Below are 24,412 nucleotides of genomic sequence, written 5' to 3' on the forward strand. Positions count from 1 at the left end.
ATCAGTGTACCTGTGTGCTGACACCAAAGTCACAGAGCTTGACTCGTCCTCGGGTGTTCACCAGCATATTGGAAGGCTTGACATCTGTGGAGACAAACTGCTTCATAGAACTGCAACATCAGCACACCGCGGCTTGTCTTTATCAACCCTGCTCTTTTTTAATAACACGGAGGCCGTGCACTACCTTACTCACCTCTGTGAAGTATCTTCAGGCTCCACAGATACGTCAGGCCTTTGACTACCTAGAGACACAAGCAGCAGAGAACAACTATCAATTCTGACAGCATGAGGTGTGTAACCAGCACACCCTGGTGAATAACAACTACTTCACATTAACTCAGGTTTATCGCCACCTCTGTTTTGAAAGAGTTCCGTTATAAAGTGACACATTTTAAAGTACAAAATTTAGCAGGAGGTGAACAGGCTCCAGGATCCCAGTATGCGGCATGATGGAGGGACTCCATCATGTGGTAAAGTGGTGATTACAGGACATTCAACTAAGACCAGCTTGCACAATCTATCACGTTTGCACCAGACTAACCTCAAGGACTAGTATGGCATGATGGTATTAGCCAAACAACTTGTGAATTACATCATTTTAAAGACAAGTTTGGAGTTGCTGCCTTGTTTCAGTGAATATTAGTTCCCATATTTAAATTATAGACCTGCAGGTGAATAAGGCAGTGAAATATCTGTCTCTCTAGTCTAATGGGCTTTTAGATCTGTAAAACGGCTTAAAAGTGTGTTGCTCAAAGGCTCATTGAGTCCTCTCAGTCCATTCCTATGAGGGAATAATTAAACTGTGAGGAACAGAGCTGCACAAAAGTACTTGTCTACTTCTGCCTCGGCTTGATTCTTGTTACAGAGTCACTATCACGACTCATCCAGTGACATCACTTCCTGGAAGTCTGTTGATATCACATTTTTGGCTAGACTCGGCTCACTTGCTCACTTTGTACTTAAAAACGAGCACCTAATGAAAAACCCTAAAAACCAAGTAGAATCCAGTCGAGTCGAGCTGAGTAGATGCAAGTGGAAAAGAGGTTTCGGAGAGTTCAGGCTGTGGTTAAGAGTAAAGGTGTTCACACAAAATACTGACTTTTAACTCTTTCTAATTTTACAAACTCCAGTTTATGCTTGCACACATTTCAATAAACTGTTATTTCCCAATACACAAGGAAATGGGAGAAGACTTCTGCACAATACTGTAGGCAAGTTCTACAGTCTATCCCAACAACAATGTTAAGCTATGAAGTCATTTGAGGAAACATGGACATCAAATTGGCTAAAATTATGAGGTGCATTCGAGTAAAATGTCTATAAGTCTCTGGTGACAAAGGGAGAATCAGGAAGCAACCAACAAGAAGTGAATACAGACACAAGAAACTCTTTCTGAACAAGCTGACTTTCTCTCTAGAGAAAAGAGAAAATAGCTGAAGAATTAGGAAGGAGGCAGTTTAGGGCACCTAGAAAAGTAAGAAGTAAGTATTAAAGTCATTTGCAAATGTGTAATGTTGCTTTGTGGAGGTTTCTTCATTTACGGGGTGTGACAGCAGATTTTAGCTTCAAGGCTCCCGTCATCCAGCACTCGTGCAAAACAACCTCTGTGATAAATTAAGAAATCACAAAAGCTCTCTGAAGTCCTGCTGCTTTGAAAGGTTGTGGTGCAAGCGCAACAACTGGCGTCTGCAGCTCCACTCGCACCCTCTTGGGTGCTTTTCCTTCTGTGATAATTAACAACTGTGACAGTGGAAAGGAAGGAAAGCTGTGAATTAGAATTAACACTGACTAAATAGCTGTCATTGTTTGATTACGGACAAAGTTAAAGGAGAGAGACAGAAAAGAGGAGGTGGAGACAGGAGAAGGGTAATGAGTGTGGAACAGAGGCATGCATTAATCAACATCAAGGCCAAATATGATCAAAATGTGAGTTTTAACTGAGAGGAGAACATGAGGGAGAAACGGACACGGGGCGAGTACGAGGAAAACAACACTCACTTTGTCCATCATTCACCTAATAAGGGCTAATTGAAAAATTCACACCTGTGGTTCTCCTGTCTTTATTTCTTTAATACATTAAATGAGTTTTTGTCTCAGGTCTGTTCTGTTTGCAGCAAACAAATAACAGGTCACACTGAAACTGTGACTGCCACACACGCACGGGCAATTAAATTCAAGAGGTAAAACCACCGACTAGAAAAGGGAATCGAGAGCCAGGTGCGACTAAGAAACAGTTACAAAATGTCCAATTCATTGTAACGGTAAGCCTCCAAGCTTTTAGCGATGGTTTCATGTTTACAAGCAGGATTTTATATTATTTATTCATTTGGCATTGATAGAAAAAATGTTATCAATACCCAATCCTGATGAATGACGATGATCCCAGACATCAACAGTGGTCAGAAAACCATTTTTGTAAACATTTTTTCATAATAATGCATTAAAATAATATGAATATTTAATTATACTGAGTGACATCACTTAAGTTTCATGCTCTGGGTACACATGCACAAACAAGTTCATGTTTGATCTCTATGCAATATCTACCTTAATTGCAAAATACAATAGTTAAAATACCTCTATAATATCCATCTATTCGACTGCCTACTTGTGCCATTAAAGCTGCAATCCGTAGCATTATTATCTATTTATTTATTATTTCTATTTATGATAGTACAGAGAATATTTTTATTACTCTTTTATTTGAAAAGTATGATTATTTATGTTTGTCTGTCTGTATACACCAACATCAGCGGTTTATTATTTGTGCTTACAATGATAATAAAGCTTATCTTAACTTTTTAGCAGTTATATGAATGGGGATGTAGAGAGCAGCTAGAGCTAGGCAAATGCTACAATTTGTCAGTAGTCTTTATCTGCTGACAAATTAGTAACCAAGGGTTTCCTGTTGTTATAGTCTGTCATGGAGGAAGTGGGACCACTGTTGTATTTGGGCCACAACTTTGAAACATATGTACTATAGAGGGTCGACAGCGCTATCTTAAAAACTACAAGAAGTACAAATTAACCGTCTCCCTAGGGCTTTGCCATAACATATTATATAAGCTTAGATATGTATATACACAATTTGTTGATGCTATACTTTTTATACATGTCAACATCTATAACTCCTTTAGTATTTGGTAGTATAACTGTAATTTTGTAATTTGCTTCAGTTCAGTTTTATTCATATAGTGCCAAATCACAACAACAACAGTCACTTCAAAGCACTTTATACTTTACAATAAAACCTACAATAATACAAAGAAAACCCAGCAATCAGAGCAATCACTTGGCAACAGCGGGAAGGAAAAACTCCCTTTTAACAGGTAGAAACCTCTGGAAGAACCAGGCTAACAGAGGGGCAATAAAGAGTCCTGAATTTTGACTTCACTATTTAAAATATTGTGTATTTATATTATATTAGACAATTGTTTAGCCTCTATTCATCCGCAATTTGAAAAATTTTTTTAGTGCTGCACCAAATCCCTTTAAACCAACTTTTATCTGATTGGCTGATTTCTTGCAAACAGAAAGTTTGAATAGCAGGTAGGTGGGGTCTGTTGTGCTCGCAGCTAGAGCTCTGTATATGGAGTAAAAAAGAACTTTAACTTTACAGCAGGGAAACTCTGCATACTTTATGAACACTTACCGCCACAGCAATCCTTCCAAGCACGTGCTCTGGAATTCTTTTGTAGACGTCCAATGAGCCACCTGCACAACACAGATTTCCCATTGACACAGGTTAGTCAGTGTCAATGTATGCATGTAAAAGTGTATGTGCGTATGTATATTTAGAGCGTTACAGTAATACAGACATGTTGCACAATTCAGATTAAAAAAAAAGAAGAAATGTTCATTTCATCTTAATCCAGGTTTTATATTACTTATCTAGCCCACAGATCCTGAACTGACATCATTGCCAAGAGAGCAATGCTGATCTACATATACACTACAAAAAGTACACAAAACTAATTTAAATACATAAATAATCAATAAATAAAAATGAAATAATAAAAGTAATAATAATAATAGTAGTAGTAATAATATAAATAAAAGTCTAATCAGTCATTTTTTTATAACATCATCAAAACGCTACCCAGTTAATTTAAGATAAAGTGATACTGAGGATATCATCCAAGTATTCTGCAAAATTACAGCGACTATACACAATTATACCCAATCATCATTCAGTGTTTGCTATATGTGAACCTGTTTGCATTTGTACACATACATCCAGAAATTTCATGATGTTTCATGAACTAACAGAGTACTCAGAAGTTATACAGACTGCTGACAAGCTAGAAAATGTGTGAATCGAGGGAAATCACTGCATTAACACACACTTTGACAAACATATACAGCTTTCCCCCACCTCCCCCCAAAAAACAAAAAAAAACCCACAGTTCTCCATCTCACACCAGTAAAGGCACACACAAATACACCTACAACTGCACTTAAGTCAAGATTTATCACGCCCTTGTAGCTTTTAGCACACAGGCATGCTAAACAGCTTACAGCGATCAGACATTCTCTTGATCTGCAGAAGTGTAAATGGGTACACGGCAGAGAGAAAGAGGACTTTTCCCCAAAGTCTCTTTTATACAACTGTAGCTAGCAAAGGAAAAAACACAGAAGCTACTTGCTTAAGTCGCAAAGAAACTCACCGTCCATGAATTCTGTGCATATTGATATCCTGTTCTCTACAAAAAAGGCACTGAAGAAAGTGATGATGTAGGGAGAATCACACTGCAATTTAAGAGCACAGAAAATGTGATCATATAAGAGCATGCCAAAAATATTTATTCAGGATTACGAAAAAAAAAAAGAAAATAAAAATAAAAATAAATGAATTTGAAAAGAAAAAAGAAAAAGTATCAGGAATTTGAGTGTTAAGTTGCAACAACTGCAATGAACTGCACAAAAGCTTTTTGTGATCACTGCATCACTGCAGCATCCATTGCAAGTCTAACTGCTGAAAGAAGTATTACATTTATCATTGAATTACACACACACACACACGCAGACTATGTATATATTCTTTCTCAGATCACACACACATTTGTGTGTGTGTTCATTTATGTATCACCGATCCCTGGCTTAGTAAGTAAGACCAGAGGTGATAAATGGCATTTCATTAGTTAGACTCATGGTTAATTAAAAATGTAGGTGCGGTAGGACATCAGACATCAGTGGAGAAAAAAATGTTTTGGTGAAGAACAGGAGGCAAATTAGTCGTTCAAAACTAACCTTGTAGAGAATTTCTAATTCTGACATGATTTGCTTCTGTAACTCCACCGTGATATCCAGGGGAATGACCTGCAATCAGACATGGGCGAGACAAAAGGGGCAGCAAAAATTATAAACTTGACACCAACAAATTCCGCTGATGTTTCAAAGGGACGGACTAAATGAAAGAGTAAGTACTATGATCGTCATGTAAATGGAAGGAATTCTCACCTTGACAGCTAAAACCCGTTTGCCGTGAACGTGGTACGCTCTGGATGGGTCAAAAGAGAAGACAATAGGGTTAAAACAAAACTGAAAAAAGGGAATGCAGTCTCAGACAGTAATATGTTGTTACTTTTTATTTAATGAACTTACAAAATGAAAGAAATGTGGTATTTATACAAGTTTGAGCACCCTCGTTACTCAGTATTTAATAAACCTGCCTCATACAAATAGTCCCATATTCACCCCTTGTGAATAAGGGAGCAGCTGAAAGTAGCTTCTTATTCTTCTACAGCATTTTTAATAGAGTCTCAATGATGTTCATATCTGGTGAATGTGAGGGCCATACTTTGCTCATAAATTCATATTACATGAAGCTGCTCCAGACTCTGTTCTGAAAGAAAAACATGCAACACTATCTGAGTAAAACCACCACAAGCTGTGATGATGCGAGTAATGCTACAGTTAGTTCAATAATGTTTTATTGACCAACAGAACTGACTATAAATCATCCACATCGGACTTTTTGAGCAGAGTCTAAACCAGACTGACAAAATCCTACTGTTATTTCTCTTCAAGGTCAGAGAGCATCACTCAAAACCTGATGCAGTCAGCCCTCTGTCTAGTTGCTCCAGACAGAGTTTTGAGTTGCAAGTAAAGCAGCAGCCACCGACCTGGCCCCATAATGATTTAATTATCAAACTCCTTAATGCCAAACATCGGCTTTAGTTACAGCCCTTGAAGGTTAGTTTACGGGACCGGTGACCTCTCAACATACAATCCTCAAGGACAAATACTGTCCAACAGCTGTCAGGTGATGGGGATGAGCTGGCTTCAGTGTACGTCACACAGGCTGGTTAGCTCACGAACAGGCTTAGTAAATGTGATACCTGGCTACTCAACCGTCTGTGGGTCATCCAGAGAGAATGTGCATTGCACAAGGTGTGATTAATGTGTCTAAGATTGGAGGATCGCATTTCTCTTCGGACAGATACCTCTAAACTGTCCCAGGCCTTTAATTAATGGTACCTATTAGTGCCTTTCAGGTTTTTACCCACAGTTAGAGCTAACTTTGGCTCTAGCTTTCTGACTACAGCCATGCCACATTTCTCTTTTTCCCCTAATTAAAGACAAACTTCAGACATTTAAGTGATTGTCATTTATTTCAAGGTGTCCAGAGAAGAAACAGTAACCTCACATATTAAACAATTTATTAAATTCACTGATAGCTACAGGATCTCAGCTTCTATGCCCTCCTTGAATCTACAGGTAGTAGAGACAATATTGCTTAAGTAATCCTCTGAATTACTTGCAACTTCAATTTGTGTCAGGATCCATGACAAAGTTCTGCCATGAGCCAAATTTTACAGATAAAACAAGAAGGCCAGATTTTTTTGTTGTTTTTTGTTAAATATTTTTCCCTTAGCTTCTTCTGATTTCACACTGTCATTTCTTTTTGCCTCAAGACGGATAAAGTGTTTAAGAATTTAAGCGTCATCTTTCTAGACCAGAGCTCTTTGAACACGAAGGCTGATAGCCTTGTTTTCATTTTGATGTCTCGGTCTTCCTTTAAGCTACAATCAATATCAGTTAAGCATGACTGCTGCTTCTTAATTAAGACAAAGATGTTAATTGAAGCAAGATTGCAGGGGTAGACATGTTAAATACTGACTGGGCAGGCTGTGTAAGTGTGGCAGCCTGAAAGGAGATTAAACCACGTCTTCACCGTGCTAAACAACTTATTGTTCTCACTGAGGAGGCTAACAATGTTGAAAAACTGAACACTGCTTTTCAGGAATAAAGGAAGTACAAATTCTACAATGATGCATAGCAAGCTATAATAGAGCTGTTCTATGAAGTCTGGAAATATTGATGGACTTGCATGGTTTTGGAGGAAGAGCAGTCCTCTGCAAGTTATTTTCTTGTCATGCAAGTCTCAAGTTACAAACATCTCAACTACAGGAAACATCCGATGGCGGTTTCTGCAGCTAAAGGAGGCCACAAAATCTGAGAAACAGTGACTAGCTTCTTAATCTCCAAGTTTAAAGAAATGCATGTTCAAGGCATGTTTTAGGGGTGGAGATGCAATAGGACCTCTACTGCACTGAAGCTTTATTCTGAGGTTGTCCTTGACTGCCTCAGGGCCGAACATCCCCGTATGAGTTACAGTGACAGGCTTGTGACAGCAGGAGACATGGGGACAAGGTTACATAGCCACCCCCTGCCACTTCCCCCTGATCTGACCCCAGTAAACGTGCCCCATTGCCTGGATCTTATTTACACTCTAGCTCGCTCTGTAATAAAAGCTTCATCATGCAGTATTCATAGGGCCTCTCTCTATGTCTCTGAAGTTGGGGCCGTGGGTTAGAGATCGGCCTCCTGGATCAGGGCTAACGTGCTATGCTTACACTGCCACATGGACGACGAGCTGCCTTTCTCTCTCCCTGACTCCCTCACCTGATACTGCTTTCACCGGTCACCCAAGTGCCACAGACTGACAGAAACCCAAACACAGAGACATAAAAGGCTCCCTAATTATCCAAAACATTATGAGCAGAAATCCAGAGTTAAAATAAAAGCGTTTAAAGGTTTCTTTACCACTGTGTGAAAAACGCTCAATATTTTTGTGAACAGGCCTCTTGTGGATGAAACAGATATAGATGTGCATTAATGAGACCCAAGTTAGCTTAACAGGTCTTCATATACAAATATCAAAAACCATAACTAATCTAAATTATAATCACCACTTCAAAATCAGCCTTGTACATTGCTACATAGAAGTGCTGGGCTGAGCACATGCACAAAGCACGCAGGCAACCCATCAAGTTGAATTTGATTTTAGGACAAAGGATGTGATGATAGGAAAGGCTAAACCTGAAGGAAGGTTAGGCGATGAGTGAGAAATGTATTGGTATAGTCAAAAAGTACGCCTGTGTTTTTAATGTGCAGTAGGTCCGGGTATGATTGCAGGCACTAAAGTTGAGGTCAAATGCGGAAAATTATCCGATTTAGATGATTCAGGAAGTTATAGCACGACCAACAGTCTGACCCTCACCTTGAAGGCTTAAAAAGAGTGTTGAGCACACTTTATGAGCCACTGTTGACTCCTCCAATGGATACTGCCATTTGGTCTTTGGATCAACAACCTCAACATTAAGATTGGTGCAAAAGGTGCTATTTATTCTCAAGCAGAGATGGGCAGTAACGCGTAATCCAATTACTTTTTTCAAGTAACGAGTAAAATAAGGGATTACTATTGCAAAAAAAGGCAATTAGATTACTGTTACTTTCCCGTAAGCATGCTGCGTTACGGCGTTACTAAAACCGTGATTTTTCTTGCAAGAGTGTCTCGTGACAGTGACGTAAGCGAGTGCGACGTTCGTGGTAACAGATCAACAATGGATAATATAACGAGTGCAGGAGAGAGTATGACCGTGCAGCGTTTAAAGCGAGGAAATACTGACCTTACTTTGAGTTTGATTCCGTAAAAAGTGACAAAAACATTAGCGTCCGCTGCTCACTGCGTGGGAAGAAAACTTCTTTTTACAACGAAAAACCCCCTAAACGTCCGTGCAAGCACCGAGTACGCTGCCACGGAAATGTGAAATTCACAGAGAAACTGCTGGATCCTTCCACTGTGACACACCAGGGCAAACCTCCGCCTTTACTTGATCAACACTGTTCTCAAGTTTGGTAAAAATGCAGATCAAGTGTTTAGTGTGGGACATCCATGTATCACGCCAAACACTGCAGCACTGCAACAGTTTCACTCAGAGAAGACTTGAGCATTTATGGGTGAAGTTATCCATCCCCAAAATGTATTTGATATACCTGTTATGGCTCTAGTTCTTACCCATCACTGCACAAATTCATATATTGGACCAAATTTAATAAAGGAAACAAAAAATTTTAAAAAAAAAAGCGTTCCTTTTTAAGGGTTGTTGTAATGACAGATATATGGAAACACAATGCCTCTGGGTCTTCAGACAACTAGAAAATCTAAGAGCAATCAACCAATGAAGCACAGCCATTTGAAATGCAATGATCAATATAAAGGAAAAATAAAATCAATGGAGAAAATGGGCTGAGACACTAAAGGAGCAGCCGTGGATGTCTAAGTAGATGTCACCACAGCCAGGCAAATGTGCTTCTTTTAATTGCACCACCCGAGTCACAAGTACAGCCTGTGTGTCCTTGTTATTGTATTTATAAGGCGTAGAGTCAGTAGGAGTGGCGGACAAGATGGACCTCTGAAAGAGTGTGTAATAAAAAACAAAGGCTGACATTGATGGATGGTTAGGTCAGCATGTGGCTATGGAGAGCTGAGATGTTGGTAACATCCAATTGAGTCTAAATGGCTCTAGGTCATAAATGGGCTAAGAGGTTAAAAGGTGGGGAGCTTATCGTAGTGCTATTCACAAGTGATAGGCCCAATATAAGCTGGAATGAACAGCAGGTCCTGAAGAGGGCACAGCATCGCCTCATTTCCATGTCACAAAATTTGCTAAATAGAATTAGCATCACACATAGTAAAGATGGTATGAGAGTGAGCGGTCAACATGCACATTTTTCAGTACACTTGGTTTCCTTTGCTTGTCTAGATGATTCTGACCTGCAAAAGTATCTGTCAAATAATTAAAGCATGTTCATTAAATACTAATAAAAGCCAAATTAAAATTAGATAAACACCTAAATAGAACACAAATAACAAACATTACTTGTTTTGTTTTTTCAAAATCATCTCCTTTCAACCTTAGAAAGTTCAGCAGCATTGCATATAGATTTTTTGCTGGGCTAAATTGACTGAAAAGTTGTTGGGTTTGCAGTATTGGCCTTCCCCTGTGCAGTGTAACCACTTCTGGTGCCAAACTGATGAACAATCTTATTCTATGACAACTATAAGAAACTGCTGCTTTATAAATATATATATTTAAAAAAAAAAAACTCAGAAAAATCATAAAAGAGTAAAAGGTGTTTGGAAAGAAAAGGATGAAGAAATAAAAAAGATAGACGTTTGGATTTGTTGGACTATCAGAAGCAGAGCACTCCGTCAAGCCAAGGTTAGTCTGAGCAGTGATCAATACTTCAATCTCAATAAAACAGCTCAATAGCTGAGGATTGATGGGAAAGAGAAAGCACAAGGTAGGGGAAAGAAAGATAGAAGGAGCGACACAAATGCCAACCTTGTCACAACGTTATCAGGTCAGTCATACATTTGTCTAGCCAGAAAGGATGGAAGTCTTCTTGGTGGTAGGTTATGTGCTTTACTATAGGCCAATTAAGTCAATGGCTGTCATACCTTACAGCCCCAAATCGATATCATATATGTTTGCAACCTTCAACCCAGAATAAAAAAAAAAAAAATGAAGGTACAGACGAAAATCAGCCTGACAGATGCCCCACCAAACAGTGAGTGATAGATGGAGACACAATTGAACAGAAAGAGTGCTGTGAGGAATGAAAACCCTCCACACAAAATGCAGTTTTGAGTCCTATTTTGTTAGAAAAAGTGGACAGAAAGATGATAAAAGTCACACTCAATCTAAAAGTAGCCACTCTTGTTGAATTATCTGCCAGGTACAGTTTTTTCAGGTTTACTGAATGCACCATAATCTCTTCAGTGTCACTATCCATTACAGTGCTTTGGCCTTGCAATGCTGGTGCCTCATCGTGAGAGCCAACAAACACTTACTTGTAAACTGTGCCTCCATTTCCATGGCCAAGTTGCTCCTGATAGTGGATATCTTGGGCATTTATCTGCAGAGAAGGAAACACACCCAGGATTACACTGATTGTAAGTGGATGTTAAAACATGAGAAGCAATACAACCGCTGGATTACATGTGTAACTAAACTGGCAGAGAGACAGAGATGTGAGCACGTGAGGGAGATGGGACTGCACTGTAATTGAAGGCTATAAACAAGACAAGAATTCAGGTCAATCCAAGTTCAGCGACGTAAGGAGTGAAAAACAAAATAAGAGAAGGAGGAGAAGAGATCAATACAAGGCTTTGCTGTCTAATTTAAAACAAAGAAACAATACTGCGTTTGGGCAAGTGGGACGCTGAATGTTGTAGGATTTAATGATGATTTGTTTTCAGTCATTTCATAATTATTTCATTTTTGTTTTTTAAAGTCAGGGTGTGATCATGTAGCTTCCTCCTCTTGTACATTTTGTAGATTTTTCCAACCAGGACGATGAAATAATTGATTGAGGCAAAGCTTATGTAAATATAAAGATCAACTAAGCATTGACGAAGGCAGAATAAAATCCATGAAAAAACAAGTAAGAGTTGTATGTTGTTGTTTTGTATAATATCAGCATACTTTTATGTAAGACAGCCATCATGTATTCAATTCATAAATACATTTTACAGTTCATTATGTAACGTTTGTCCTGGTTTAAGATTTTAGGGTGAAAATTACTCAAAACATCACTATTCAATATTAAAATATGTCCCTTAATAATGCAAAATAAAAATATAAAAGCAAAATAAATCCAACCCTCTAAGCGCCACACGTTTTGGTAACTACACAACTTAAAATTTGTGCCAAAAATACCTTTTTTATTTGTCATTATTTTTAAAAGTACTTTTATTTGCATGTATAATTTTTTAATTAACAAAATTAAGTGAATATTTGTAATTTCTAATTATTGCCTCCATTCAACATGACCTCAATGTGTGTGATGTTCACTCAGGCTGCAGACTAACAATACATTCGTTTAAAAAGTTCCTTTATTTTGATATTTAGACTGTGGATGAGTACTGATAAGGGTCAGGCTGTGCAGTAAGCATGTAAACATGCCTGCACACAACACGTGATAATGGACCCTAACTAATTTAACCACAACTAATGTGATAGCAAGGTGAGAAGATGGAGGTAAAGAGAAAGGATGGTTTCAATTCCAATTTTATTCATCCAGTGCCAAATCACAACAACTGTCACCTCAAGGCACTTTATATTTTAAGATAAAGACCCTACAGTAATACAGTGAAACGCCAACAATCAGGCAGAAACCAGGAAGGCTGTAGGTCTAATTTTCTTCCTACATGATAGCCACTGTGTCTGAATGCATACACTAGTTACAGAGTCAGAGTGTGTGTGAGTGAGAAAGGAGAGAGCAAGTCTATATATTGGGTGCAGTCAGCGTGACGAGACAACATCCAAATACACACCCTGTATGACATGCCCACAGCCCCTCAGTAGGTCTCAGAGCAACAGCAGTAAGATTACAGGCTGGAATCGTACAGAAACCCCAAAGCACACACTAACCTGGCCATTTGTCAAGATCCTCTTCAGCTCTGCAGATGACTTTTTTAAGCTGGAGGACAGAAAACAGTATATCAGACTTCACCACATTTACCAACCAGAGGTTTAGTTGTTTATTCCAGGTAGTGTAACATGATCCTTGTGCCCCAGAAAGCTCACCTGTTGTTAGCTATAGAGTCTGGGACAGCGTGACTGCAGTCATTTGCTGGATTAGGCCTTGTATTAACCTGAAGGTGTGCAAAGACAGGCATAAGAATGTAAAAAGACACACACACACAAAAAAACGGCACACGGTCACATGGACAATAAAACACTCCAAGACTCCAAGCCTCTCGTTTCAGCTTGTGAAGTCAATTGACTGTTTAAAAAGAAAAAAAAAAAAAGAGCCAAATGAAGAAGAAGAAAATTTTTATTTGCATAAAAGCACAGGAATGTACGAGAGCAAGAAAGATAGCAAAAATCAGCTGGGAGAATCCAGACGAAAACTTCACATTCACATTTTCGTGCCTCGTGGGAGACTTTTTCTTTACATCTATTCATCTGCCTCTATGTTTACTCCAAAGACCTCCAGACTCAACCTAGATATGAACACAAAAGGAGAGACAAGACCCTTTAAAGGAGATACTAAAAATAGCATATTAATTGAGATCAAAAGGCCAATGCGTTGGGTCCACTAAAGCACAGGGAATGTCTCTTTAATTAGTGCCCAAGAAAACCTCATTTAAAAAGGCACACGGGGCTTCCCTCGGCCAATTACTTTTGTATTAAAGCAGGAGAAAAGCGGGGAAAGATTAGCAAAAGACTAAAGGTTTTCTGGAAAGAACATCGTATTCTCAAAACCGACTCTTGACCTTTAAAAAAAACTGACTCGGTTCAGTAGCACTTCTCAAAGCTCCTCAGAGGATACATAAAGTAGTATTTGTGTGTGTGGGGGGGGGGGGGGGGGGAGGGGGGGATTTTATCATTGAAATGCAGATGGATATAATATGGATCATCTGGAGAGATGGAGGAGGTGTCAAGTCATTTAACCCATGGTAATTAGCAGTGAGTTTCAATAGCAACATATGCCTAACATAAAATGGGAAGGTCTGCGAGAGGCCATTTGGGGGCTTGTAATGACAATTTCATGGTTGAACAATGACATCTTCTTATTGCCCGATTTAGTTTTTTCTCTAACCAAAGCTGACACTCTTTCTATCATACGAAATGAGAGGATCATAATACTCTGGAGGGGAGATAACACCTTGTTCTTAAATGACTATCGCAGCATGAGAATCAAGAATACAGAGAGACGGATGGAAAAGCAGAGAGACAGGCCCTGCTACAGCCGCAGCCAGATATGCTAATGCATAAACATAGTCGAGGGGAGCAAGACAATGAGTGAAAGAGAAGGAGAGCCTTGACTTCAATTGACATTTCAATAAGTGGAACACAGCATTATCAATCCATTTGACTCAACTTCTCACCCTCCCCTCCCCTCATTCTCTGTGTAAGGCAGCCGAAACAATTATTGAAATAGGTACCTTCAGGCCATGTATGTTCCGGATCCCTGGAGTCTTGCCGGCTGAAACAGTAATTGACTAGATTGTAGAACACATCACTGGGCCATTTACAAATGTGGTGAAAAGGAATCAGTTCTTCATGAAGGGAAAAAATGATGAAATGAAATGAGAGTTACTAAAAAATTAGTTGTGGACAAGAGAGTGATTGAGCTGTTGGTCTCTTGAGATGGTTGGTTGGTAGTTAGGTAGAAAGAAAACAATCACAGCGTTAGAGGAAAGAGGGGCAGATAGAGAGAGAAACAGAGTGAGCCAGAGAGCTAAAGGGAGACAATAAAATGTTTCATCACATCTCCCCTAGGGCCTGTTAGAGATTATGTATGTCTTTGAGCGGTGTGAAAACTAGCTGAAAATATAGAAAAACTATGTTATGAAAAGGCCCTCATTATGAAAACCAGTTTAGGAACAGAAACTGCACAATGCCAGAGATGCAGGCAAGGCTTAGCCTGAGCTGAACACAAGCATGCACTTTGAATGCCCTTGGAGCAAAAGAAATGTAGATTTATGAATGACATTCAACAACAAAGCCAGCCGCTGAATTTTAATGTTATCCAGAGGCTCCACTGTTACTCCTACTCACCAAATGCTCACATTTTTGTGAAAACAGCGCAGGTCATGTACACTAATTTTAGTGAAATAGGCGTTTACAAATAAAGTGTGAATATTTTTATATATTTAAATGGTGCTGGTGATTAATTGTCACCACGTTAATTACAAAGCAGCCTTTAGCATCGCCTAGCACGTGATAAAAATGGAACATCTCACTTTTGTACCTCTTGGAAAAATCTGCAGAGGGTCCGGCAGCAGTCCATTCATGCGTTGTTCATTCATTGTGTTGCAGTACTAAAAGGGGAAAAGAAAATGACAAACAGTCGAGTGTGACACTAAATTTAAATGACTTTACATGCATTTATGTTAACATTCTTGTACAGATATTATCTGTACAAGAATGTTAACAGCACACGACAGAGGTAGAAAAACCTTAAATTTGAAGATCTGGCCCTACACTACATGGCCTAATTTTAGAGTATTACACACACACAAAATGTTTATTTAACTGCCACCAGAATTAATCCACAGTCTTTTGTAAAAAACGTGAGCATGCTGTGCGGAAATCTGTTGCAGACGAGGACCAATGCCCTGTGGGCTTGTTCTGAAGGAGTGTAGCATTAACCCTTTTCTCCTCCAGGTCAAAAGCTCACCAAACACTCATATCCTACAGGACTAACACGTGCATGCACGCACTCTGGAGCCTCTCGGTTGCTTGCCAAGGCAATGCAATAATTGATGTTTCAGTTAACCAAACCATCTGTTAAACCGCAAGTGTGTGTGAGCATAGGAGAGAGAGAGAGAGTGTGTGTGTGTGTGTGTGTGTGTTTACTTATGTGCGTTTTGTTGATGTCTTCTGCTTTTGCAGGGGTTGAGTTTGAGATGAAGTCTTTATATTGTGCACACATATACAAGTTTATTGTAATTAATTTACAAACTAGTACTGAGTCATCGCAGCAAAATGTAAATGCTCTTTCACTGAGGAGGCAGGAGGGAGGACGATGGGCACGGCTTGGATTGGAATGGATCAGAATGGCTACCCATGTGGCACAGCTGTTATTAAAAGGCCTATTTATCACTGTCAGATCCCCTCCTCGCTCCTAGCCCTCTGCTTTCGCCCTCCAGCATTCTCAATAGGCCGCATCCGAACAATGGGTCTTAATAGCAAAAAACATGGTGTGTGTGTGTTTGTGTGTGTGTTGGGGGGAGGGATTGGGGGTGTTCGGGCTTCACGTACCTTTAATTTTCCGCTCAGCTACCTTATTGATTAAGGCTGCAATTACCACCTAATCTGTAGTAGGTGTGTTATTAAAAGACATTCTCCATTGTTGGCCAATAACTAAACAGTGTCCGATCCCAAATACCATCGCTCAGCCTTAAGGGACAAGCCAGAGTGCAAGAGAGAGAAAGTGTGAGTCTCATCATCATTAGCAGACCAAGAGCAAATGGGAATGGTGGAATTAGCGCCACTACCTCCAGGGGGAGCTGAGTGAGGAGGGGATGAGGTCACATGTTTTTTTGTTTTTTTTAAGCACCTGACATAGGCTGGTCTTTAACTTTGAACAGGGGGCGTCTGTCTTTCAAGGTGTCGAACAATGATTGGAAATGCCTGGAAGTCTAGCGGGTCTCGCAGGAGCATGTAGCAATCAATGTTCTTAGTGCTGGGGGATACTTCTCACAATAAATGCCCTCTGTAGACTGATGTTAATTAAGTGCTGAATTTGAGCATTAATTTTGCTCAGTAATCACGAGCGTGAATTTTTCGCAGGGCAATGTTAAAGCAAAGATCTTGAACAAGACAAAAAAAAAAAAGAAAAAAGAAAGAAAGCAAACATCGTGCACTGACAGCGTATTTAAAAGCCTGATTATACATTTCCTAATAAAAATATACACACCCTCCCAAACGCACACACAGACACACACAAAGCAACCGTGAAGAAACTGAATTATCCCACATTTCACCTAACATGCTGCTTCCCTTAATTCCTATTAATTTCATATAATGGCTGTCTGCTCACCTGGAATTAATAACACTCAAGCAAAAACCCACTAGTCTCCACGGAGGCCAAAAGGCAGCAAACAACAGGGAAAAAAAAAAAACATAAATACAAATGCAATCCAGAGCTGAAATGCATAACACTTGCATAAAACATTCAAAGTACACGGCTAGCGTAAATTATAGTCTAGTGAGCCCAGTATTTCCAGGTGATCAGCAGCTTTTTGTACAGCTGGCAGTCCCATGAGTAGAAAGCCATTATGAGGCTCCGAGATTTGTTTGCCAAAAATTCACTGAACAAATGGGGTCTGAAATCTGTGGGAAAAGCTGTGCACTGTTGTGGATACTTAATATTTCTATTGGGCGCTGTAGAAATAGGCAGGGGTCAGTCGTAAATTTATATACACCTAAGGCATATCAGAATAAAGACAAAAAGTGTAACTGCCAGCAAAAACAATACACGTTTCAATGTTTCTTTAACAAAATATAAATTTTTGCTCAAAATAAAACACATTTTCATTTCATCTGCAACAAATTACAAGGAACTCAAGGTTTTTGGACATGCATTTTTTTCAGACAAAGAAAAATGCAGTAAAAACAAACCACAGTGTCGGCCTAATTTTATCTAACAAGTAAAACAAGTCTGCACGGTTCTGTAATTAATTGCGATATTTTCCATGTAACATACAACTAAACATTTAGCCCATGATAAATGACAACTTTTCTTTTTTGTTGAAATCACAGACGTATGACTTCTTGGGTTGACATCACAATAGAAACAACCAAAATTTACATAGAAATTAAGAGTCTCTAATGTTAATGGAAGTTTGTGGTTTTAATGGAGCAAGACAGAATTATTACAAAAAACGTATTTAATCCCCTTCAACCCAGCCAGAATTACAGCACCTGCAGACTGGCTTTGTGCACACACAGACATATAATGAAAGAAATATAAAATGACCATCAGTCAACGTTGGTCAGCATCATGGAAGTCTGAAGCTGCTGTGGAATTTTGTGGAAACCAAAATTGAGCTCTTTGGCATCGACCTACCGTGTCTGAAGAAAATGTTGGGTATGACCCAAAGAACGGCATCCCCAACGTCAAGCACGAAGGTGGAAACATTATGTCTTGGGGCTGTTTTTTGTTAAGGGTAAAAGACAACTTCACTGCATCAAGATGACAACGGACGGGGCCATGCACCCTTAAACTCTTGGACGAGAATCTCCTTCCCTGAAAACTGAAGATGGGTAATGGGTGCTGGATGGGTCTTCCAGCATGACGATGACCACCAAGGCAACATATGAGTGGCTAAAGAAGAAGCACATTATGGTCATGGAGTGACCTCGCCAATCTTCACACCTCAGTCCTACAGAAAATCTGTGGAGGGAGCTGAAGCTTTGAGTTGCCAGGAGGCAGCCAAGAAACCAACAGGATTTAGAGAATTTCAGTAAAGAGGAGTGGGCAAAAGTCCCTCCTGAGATGTGTGCAAACCTGAAGACCAACTACAAGAAACCTCTTACTGCTCTACTCTCCAACAAGGGTTTTTCTACCAAGTACTAAGTCCTGTTTTGCTTGGGGATCAAATGTTTTTTTTCACTCAATGACATGCAAATCAGTTTAGAAGTTTTATGCAACCGGGTTTTTTTTCTGGATTTTGGTTGAATTTTGGTCTCTCTCCATTAAAATTAAACTGCCATAAACATTAGAGACTGTTGATTTCACTGTAAGTGAGCAAACGTACAAATTCAGCAGGAGATCAAATCATAATTTGTCCCACTGTAAACACTGCCCCTTTCTCAACCATTACTCCAGCTTTAACAGGACAGTGCACAGAACAACATCCGCTGGATCTGTGGAAAACAAAACTTGCTTAGGTCAAAGCCTTTTCCACGTCTGTTTAACAACACTACTTGGCACAACATCTGTCTCTTTTTGCTTAATCACCCTGCTACCCTATGCTACTTAATGATTAAAAAGCAACCACAAGTGAATGCATGACAAAAATGGACAAAAAAAAAAAAGCAGGGAGTGTAAATTGTGCCTGTGGCTCTAGTAGCATCATTGTGAGCTGATGGGGGGTAAAAGACATCCACAGATGAAAGTAGATTTTGAACAACTCTGCAGCCCAGGGGGGCTGCTCTTTAATGAGGCAAAACTTTAAGTACTGAATAATAAATAATAAAAATTGACAGTTCATTTAGTTTACAGTGTACTTCATACAGAAAACCCATTACACGCCATTACTCTTACTGTCCGCGGCATGAACAGTAAGTATGGTCGAATATGAAAATATACTGCAGTATTTGAGGGAGCTGAAGGGGATGTGGGACGTGTGTCTGCATGTGTGCTGCTGAATATTGCCATAGGTTAACTGCTACTAGATGAGTCTATATGGCTTCAATTTCTTCATGTTATATTATAAATACCTACGTCAGTGGAGATTGCCATCAAATCAGCATCTTACCGTCTCATGTTTTGCTACCTGAAAAAATGTGCTTCTCGTTCTAAGCCAAGTATTTTATAGTATTTGATATAACTCACCAGATTGATGAGGTCATTTTGAATTCCACCAAGGTTTTGGTGGCTATCGAAGAACGCCTTTTAATTTAACGTTAAAAACTTTGATGTAGCATATTTAATATTAAAGGTTTTTTCAAACCATTCTTAAAATGACTTGTTATTTACACCTTAAGTCCATGCAAGCCAGAAAGGTAAACATTCAAACTGAGAGTTCAGGATTGCTGAGGATTGCCTGGGTCTAAGGTTTTGCTTAATAAAAAGAGAGGTGAGTGGCTTTATTATGGCGCTGAGCAAAGCACTTAAAAAAATACAGAAAATCTGAACAACGTCCTTGTTACTGTGTCATGTCAATTTGACGTGCCTCAGAAAGCTTTCCAAACGATACAATATACAAAACCCCAGACACTTAAATGGCTCTAAAAAGCTGCACAAAAAAAATTAACCAAAATAGTGCAGAACACATAAAGGAGGAGGACCTTTCAAAATGCTCAAATGTAGTTCAGACATGCTCTTGGCCATTTCATCTAAACTGCACAAAGGATTGAATGTGAACAGCTTCTGTCAGAACTACTTTCCAATGAGGAATCGGCACACAGTAAGAATGCTACAATACAGCAGCATAACTGGAAAACATAACCCTGGCATGTACAGTGCTGTGCAAAAGTCTTGATCAACCCCTCATTTCTTTATATTTTGCTAGGAAATTAGGAAATAGGTGCAGTGATTTATTGACACATGTGCAGACATACCTGGAAATACAGCATATGTATAGAGCTTGTATAATTCTAACAAGTCTGAAATTCAATATTTGGTGTGACCATATTTATTCTTAAACAGTGTGAATTTTCTTTTAATTTGCTTAAATAGACTTTAGGAATATTTCTCCAGGCTTCTTGAAGGACATTCAGAGCTCTCCTTTGGATGTTAGCTGCCTTTTGTTCTGTTCTCTGTAGGGCTGTGCGATATGACCAAAATCTCATATCCCGATATAAGAATTCTATCGTGCCGATAACGATATAAATCACAAAAATGTAACATTTTCTGTAAATTCTGTGAATCTCGGGCAGCTCGACTTGCGTGAAGTGTTTCCAGCTGCGCGTCCTTTACCCAGAGTCGAGTGTTTTAACTGATGCATAAAACGATACATTTTCACACATAAGTTGTAAAGGCCGCCGTTTTCTTTGTGAGTATTTATTACACGGCGTGCTGCGGGGAGAAGCCTGTTCCAACGTTTGAGTCTAAGGTTTATTTTTTAGCACCTGGCGGCTCTTTTTTGCTTCTCATCCGTAAAAAATCTGCTCTTTCACGTGATTCAGTTTATTTTGAAAAGTCTCAACAGGATCTTGAGCTTTATTGTGAAAGGTTTACATGGAACATAAACACGCGGACATGCAATGGTGTTACCGTTGTTGTTGCTAACCACAACGCATAAAAACAGGTGCTTGTCTGTCTGTAGTGTGGTTGTATTAAATATAAGAGAAAGAGAGAACTTTAGGAAATTAATATTTTATTTTTTATTTGCTGAATGCGTTTTGTTACAGATGCAGCAGTTGGTGACCTATTGTCCTTTGTGTCTTTTTTCCCACCTATTTAAAAAAATTCTGTTTCTTTTTTGCTTTACCTTTCTTCATGTTAATCTGACCCTCACTTTCCCATGTCTTAATGACTTTCTGTGGACTTTCAGATACTTTTCATCTACTGTAAATAATACTTTTAGGCCTACCACATCTTCTTTTGTTCTCCACTTGTTTAGTTTCTTCAGATTTCTTGACAGACCTTGCTGAGATATGTGATTTTTGACTAACAGCTCAAAACAACAAACATCAGTCCTCTGAAAATGGTCAGGTAGGAGGACTGAACTGAAAATTTGTAAAAAATAAATACATTTTAAAAAGAAATCAACCAATATCCTGACCTTCAGATAGCCTAGAGAATTATGCTCAAGAGCACTTTAAAAACTTACAAAGTCCAGCTTGTTGGAAACAAAATATAAAGAGGAAGCAAGGGTTGCTCAAGACTTTCGCACAGTATTCTAATTTGTGGATATTATGCCTGACTTGGTCAAAGTATTGCATGCAACATTTATGTACTCACATATGACAACATGGCTTTGAGTTCTTCATCACTTCTTACTGTGATTCTGTCTCCCACCTCATCTTCGTCTAAAAAAACAAAAAAACAACAACACAAAAACAGTACAACTGTAAAAAATAAAATACTAATAATGGGGAAGGGGGGAAACCACAGAGAAAATTCAAAACAGATTTTTTTGCAGTAACAAGTGTGGTATAATAAATATAAACAGAAGATACTGTAAAACAACACTTTTACGTAAATAATAAACATTTAATAAAATCAAGGCATGCAAACAAAAAAGCATATCATTCCATATTAAGTATTAATGCAATAGCAAAATTTGGGGAGCCAAAACATACAATCAAAATCATACAATAAAATATAACGTATAAAAGCACTCAGTAAGCAGTATTTATATGTTTGTATGTCAATCAAACTCTTTGCATTCTACCCGTAAACAGGCTTGAATGGTGCCTATTCCAAGAGCCTAAATCTTAATTTGATTGAATGAGAGAAACTTCAACTGTTCCTGTCAATCAATCAGTTAGTACAGTAGCTATGGCATGTCTGGATAAAACGCATGCTAGAGGTTAACACGAGTAGTAAAAAAAGGGAACAGAGAAGAGAGAAGCTAACACAATGAAAATGAAATGTGTGAAGCTTTTTACTCTCGCAGATAGATGAAGCCAGTTCAAGAGGGCTAGAGTCTAGCCCATGACAGCAGGGATCGGTTCTTACAGTTTATGACGGGATAAACAAGTGTCCCACACAGCTGCATGAGATCTCCTCTCCTTCAGACCAATCTGATAACTGATTACAAGTCCCTACATTACAGGGCTATTGTTTTGGTGTGTAAACACAGTCATTCAAAGCTTCCCATTTCCTCTTGCAGCATTACAGCAGCCCAACTCTAAAGCAGGTACTTACATTCAAAGGCCGTGACAGTGGCTTCAGGCATGACATCTCTGATTGCGACCTGTAATGTTTGACAGGGTGAATTAGGACCAGACAGCTAAGCATGGTTATTAGACTGACAGATATTAATGAGGCAGGTTTACGACACGGTGAGTCAGAAACAGTCCGTGTGTTTTTGACTTGTGCAGTGTGTCTGTGAGTGAAAAGTGATAGTTGGCATGAGGCAGACTCACGAGCAAGTCATTGAAGTTCAGAAGAGACGGACAGTCCACGGACGAGTCCATGTCTCCTGTCGGCGTTTTTATACGGATCACTATCGCCTCGGTGTTCATTGCGCTGTCAGTATTTAACCTAAGTGAGAGCAATAAGAGGGAAGCTTCAGCCTCATAATAGTTGACTGGATGTGGAAGCTAACCAGCTATTTCCCTGCAGCAGTTTGCTAACGATACATGCTAGCATCCTGCTCAGTCCGGATTCTTGATTTAAGTGATGCGGAGCTTTTTTTAAAAAACAAAAAGGTTTTGAGGTCGGTCGCCGCCGACACCACAGTCAAGTCATAACCGTATGAAAGGCTTATCCCGAAGTGTGAACGTGTACACCACTGCTCCACGAGACAAAGTTTACACTGTACTAACGTAGGTGTTTAGCTGTGTAGCTAGTTTTGAGGAAACTGCTACAACAGCGCTTCCGAATCAACATCCGCTCGTGGCCTTTTCAAAATAAAAGACGTGCACTATCTATATCAATCTGTCAAATTCTAATAGACGAAGTTTGAGAGAACGCTGCTATTCTTATGGATCTTGGTTTGTTTTTTTTCCCCTATGTTATAAAATGAAATATACATACGGTTTAAAAAGTTGCACTGAAAAGGAATTATTACCGCTTTTGCTGTAGATAACACTGATCTGAGATCAAGGTTGATAAGTTGAGTACAATACTGAGAATACAATAGATTTCTGAGGTATTATGGATAAATATTCCTTTAAAAACATGACCTTAGATCACAATTGTAAATGTTTCGTAAATGGCCCTCACTCACATGGAAATGTACTGCTGTTGAGATGAAAACCACCACAGTTTTTTAAAAAGTGTTTTTTCCTTCTTTCACTTGACATTAAAACAGCATTAGTATTTAAAGGTTTCCACTCTGCACTCACCATTAGCATATAATTGAGTGTAAAACAAAAGGGCTCTTAAAACCTCTGTTGATTGCGGCCCTGTGAGTGAACAGCTGCTCTGTCCACTCTATAAACAGCTCTGATTGCAGTTCATGGAAAAAAGACATTGATCCCTGAGTAAAGTGAAGTCTCTATCCTGTTCATTTACATTGCTCTACCCACAGAGCTGATACCTAAGTCTGTTCACCTGGGTTCTGTGTAATGATAAGAAGTTGTTAAAGCCTGTTCTGTCTCCCCATGGCTCAAATTTGGCTACACAATACATGTGCCAGTTGAAAACAATTTCAGTGGTGGTGTGTATGCTGTGCCGGCCATTGCACTAGGCTGGGTTTCATTGGCTCTTACAAAAAATGTCTCCATCCCATATTGGCCTGAAGATGAACTCCTCTATCAGTGATTACCATCTCACTTAAAAAGAAAAGGAAATGTAAAACACTGAATCTACCATATATTTATTTAATTGTCTGTACTTGAACCTTTAAAAAACACTCCCAGAGGGATGTTACGAGTTCATTGCATTGATCCTTCCCCATCTTACACCTGTACCAACAATTGGGTTAAAGACCCACTGATTTCCATGCAATGCTTGAAATTATTACTCTGCCTAATTGCAACTGGATACAAAAGGAGAAACACAAGCAAGGCCATCAAGCGCTCGGATTAATGCCTCGACCAGCACTGACTTCTGATGAAAAGCAGAGGATCTATATGGCACTTTGTCAGACGTGCTCTCCCAGGACGTGACGTTAGATCCTTCTGCTTTAGGGACAACTAGGATGAAGCCCAGTCAGCAATCCGCATTATCAGAAATCAAACTCCTGACTTAGCTGGGAGGGGAAAGTGGACAAGGAAGGCCAACATTCACTGTCTGGTAATTAAAAGCTGTTTTATCAGGC

At 39.2% G+C, this 24,412-nt stretch overlaps 1 protein-coding gene across 2 annotated transcripts in view; it reads right to left on the reverse strand.

The window, feature by feature from the left end:
- Positions 1-23,052, reverse strand: part of map2k5 (mitogen-activated protein kinase kinase 5) — a 58,349-nt gene extending 35,297 nt beyond the window's left edge. The window contains exons 1-15 of one of the 2 annotated variants that reach the window (XM_085152475.1): positions 22,792-23,050; positions 22,572-22,689; positions 22,351-22,399; positions 21,442-21,509; positions 15,055-15,124; positions 14,246-14,286; positions 12,882-12,949; positions 12,726-12,774; positions 11,144-11,208; positions 5,461-5,500; positions 5,251-5,319; positions 4,668-4,749; positions 3,653-3,714; positions 194-242; positions 11-84 (exon numbers count right to left, since the gene is read on the reverse strand). In XM_085152475.1, the coding sequence (XP_085008601.1) occupies positions 11-84; positions 194-242; positions 3,653-3,714; positions 4,668-4,749; positions 5,251-5,319; positions 5,461-5,500; positions 11,144-11,208; positions 12,726-12,774; positions 12,882-12,949; positions 14,246-14,286; positions 15,055-15,124; positions 21,442-21,509; positions 22,351-22,399; positions 22,572-22,670 (885 nt within the window). In that variant the 5' untranslated portion in view covers positions 22,671-22,689; positions 22,792-23,050. Of the gene's footprint in view, positions 1-10; positions 85-193; positions 243-3,652; positions 3,715-4,667; positions 4,750-5,250; positions 5,320-5,460; positions 5,501-11,143; positions 11,209-12,725; positions 12,775-12,881; positions 12,950-14,245; positions 14,287-15,054; positions 15,125-21,441; positions 21,510-22,350; positions 22,400-22,571 lie in introns of both variants that reach the window. The other variant, XM_085152550.1, reaches the window with a different exon arrangement.
- Positions 23,053-24,412: the final 1,360 nt, after the last annotated feature.

The sequence above is a fragment of the Neolamprologus multifasciatus genome, chromosome 1 (assembly GCF_963576455.1).
Source record: "Neolamprologus multifasciatus chromosome 1, fNeoMul1.2, whole genome shotgun sequence".
Lineage (NCBI taxonomy): Eukaryota > Metazoa > Chordata > Actinopteri > Cichliformes > Cichlidae > Neolamprologus > Neolamprologus multifasciatus.